Source organism: Egretta garzetta, unplaced genomic scaffold (assembly GCF_000687185.1).
Source record: "Egretta garzetta isolate BGI_Z169 unplaced genomic scaffold, ASM68718v1 scaffold56, whole genome shotgun sequence".
NCBI classification, from domain to species: domain Eukaryota; kingdom Metazoa; phylum Chordata; class Aves; order Pelecaniformes; family Ardeidae; genus Egretta; species Egretta garzetta.
The window spans coordinates 13,612,641-13,613,156 of record NW_009260182.1 but is presented as its reverse complement, the minus strand read 5'-3'; the positions used below and the strand labels follow the sequence as shown (position 1 = coordinate 13,613,156).

The 516-nt window shown below is 61.0% G+C and overlaps 1 protein-coding gene across 1 annotated transcript in view; it reads right to left on the bottom strand.

Annotated features, from left to right (window-relative positions):
• HPSE2 (heparanase 2 (inactive)) overlaps positions 1-308 on the bottom strand; it is a gene marked incomplete at its 3' end in the record, with an annotated part of 97,608 nt that extends 97,300 nt beyond the window's left edge. The window contains exon 1 of the mRNA XM_035897427.1: positions 49-308. Within this exon, the coding sequence (XP_035753320.1) occupies positions 49-308 (260 nt within the window). The remainder of the gene's footprint in view (positions 1-48) is intronic.
• Between the last annotated feature and the right edge of the window lie 208 nt (positions 309-516).

Below are 516 nucleotides of genomic sequence, written 5' to 3'. Positions count from 1 at the left end.
GCGCCCCGCGGGCGGCGTGGGGAGGGCGCCGGGGGGCTCCTGCCTTACCTTAAGAAATCGAGCCAGCCATCATGAATGATGGAGGGGTCCAGCTGCAGGGAGAGGAAATTCTCACTGATTATCCTGACAGGGCTCTTGGTGTTGACATCAAGGAGAATGAGAGTTCTTCCCTTCACACCTGGAGGTTTCTCCACCGGCAGCGCTCTCCTGTCCCCGGCCTGGGAGGGCAGCGAGAAGGTGGCCATGAGAGCCAGCCCAGGTGCCATCAGGGCTAAGAGCCCGGGGGGGCAGGAGCTGGGACAGGGCATGCCGGAGAGCAGGAAACCCCTAATTAACTCGCTGCCTGCAGGGGCTCGCTGGTGGCTAATTGTCCTTATCTAAAGTGTGGGGCGCTCTGCCTTTTTTTGCAATGTTTTGGTGCTGGTGGAGGGGAACTCACGCCCCTGACCAGCCTTTCTCGCAGCCGGTGCCAAGACTCCTTGCAGCCAGCACCGCCCCTTTACGAGATGCAGGCTC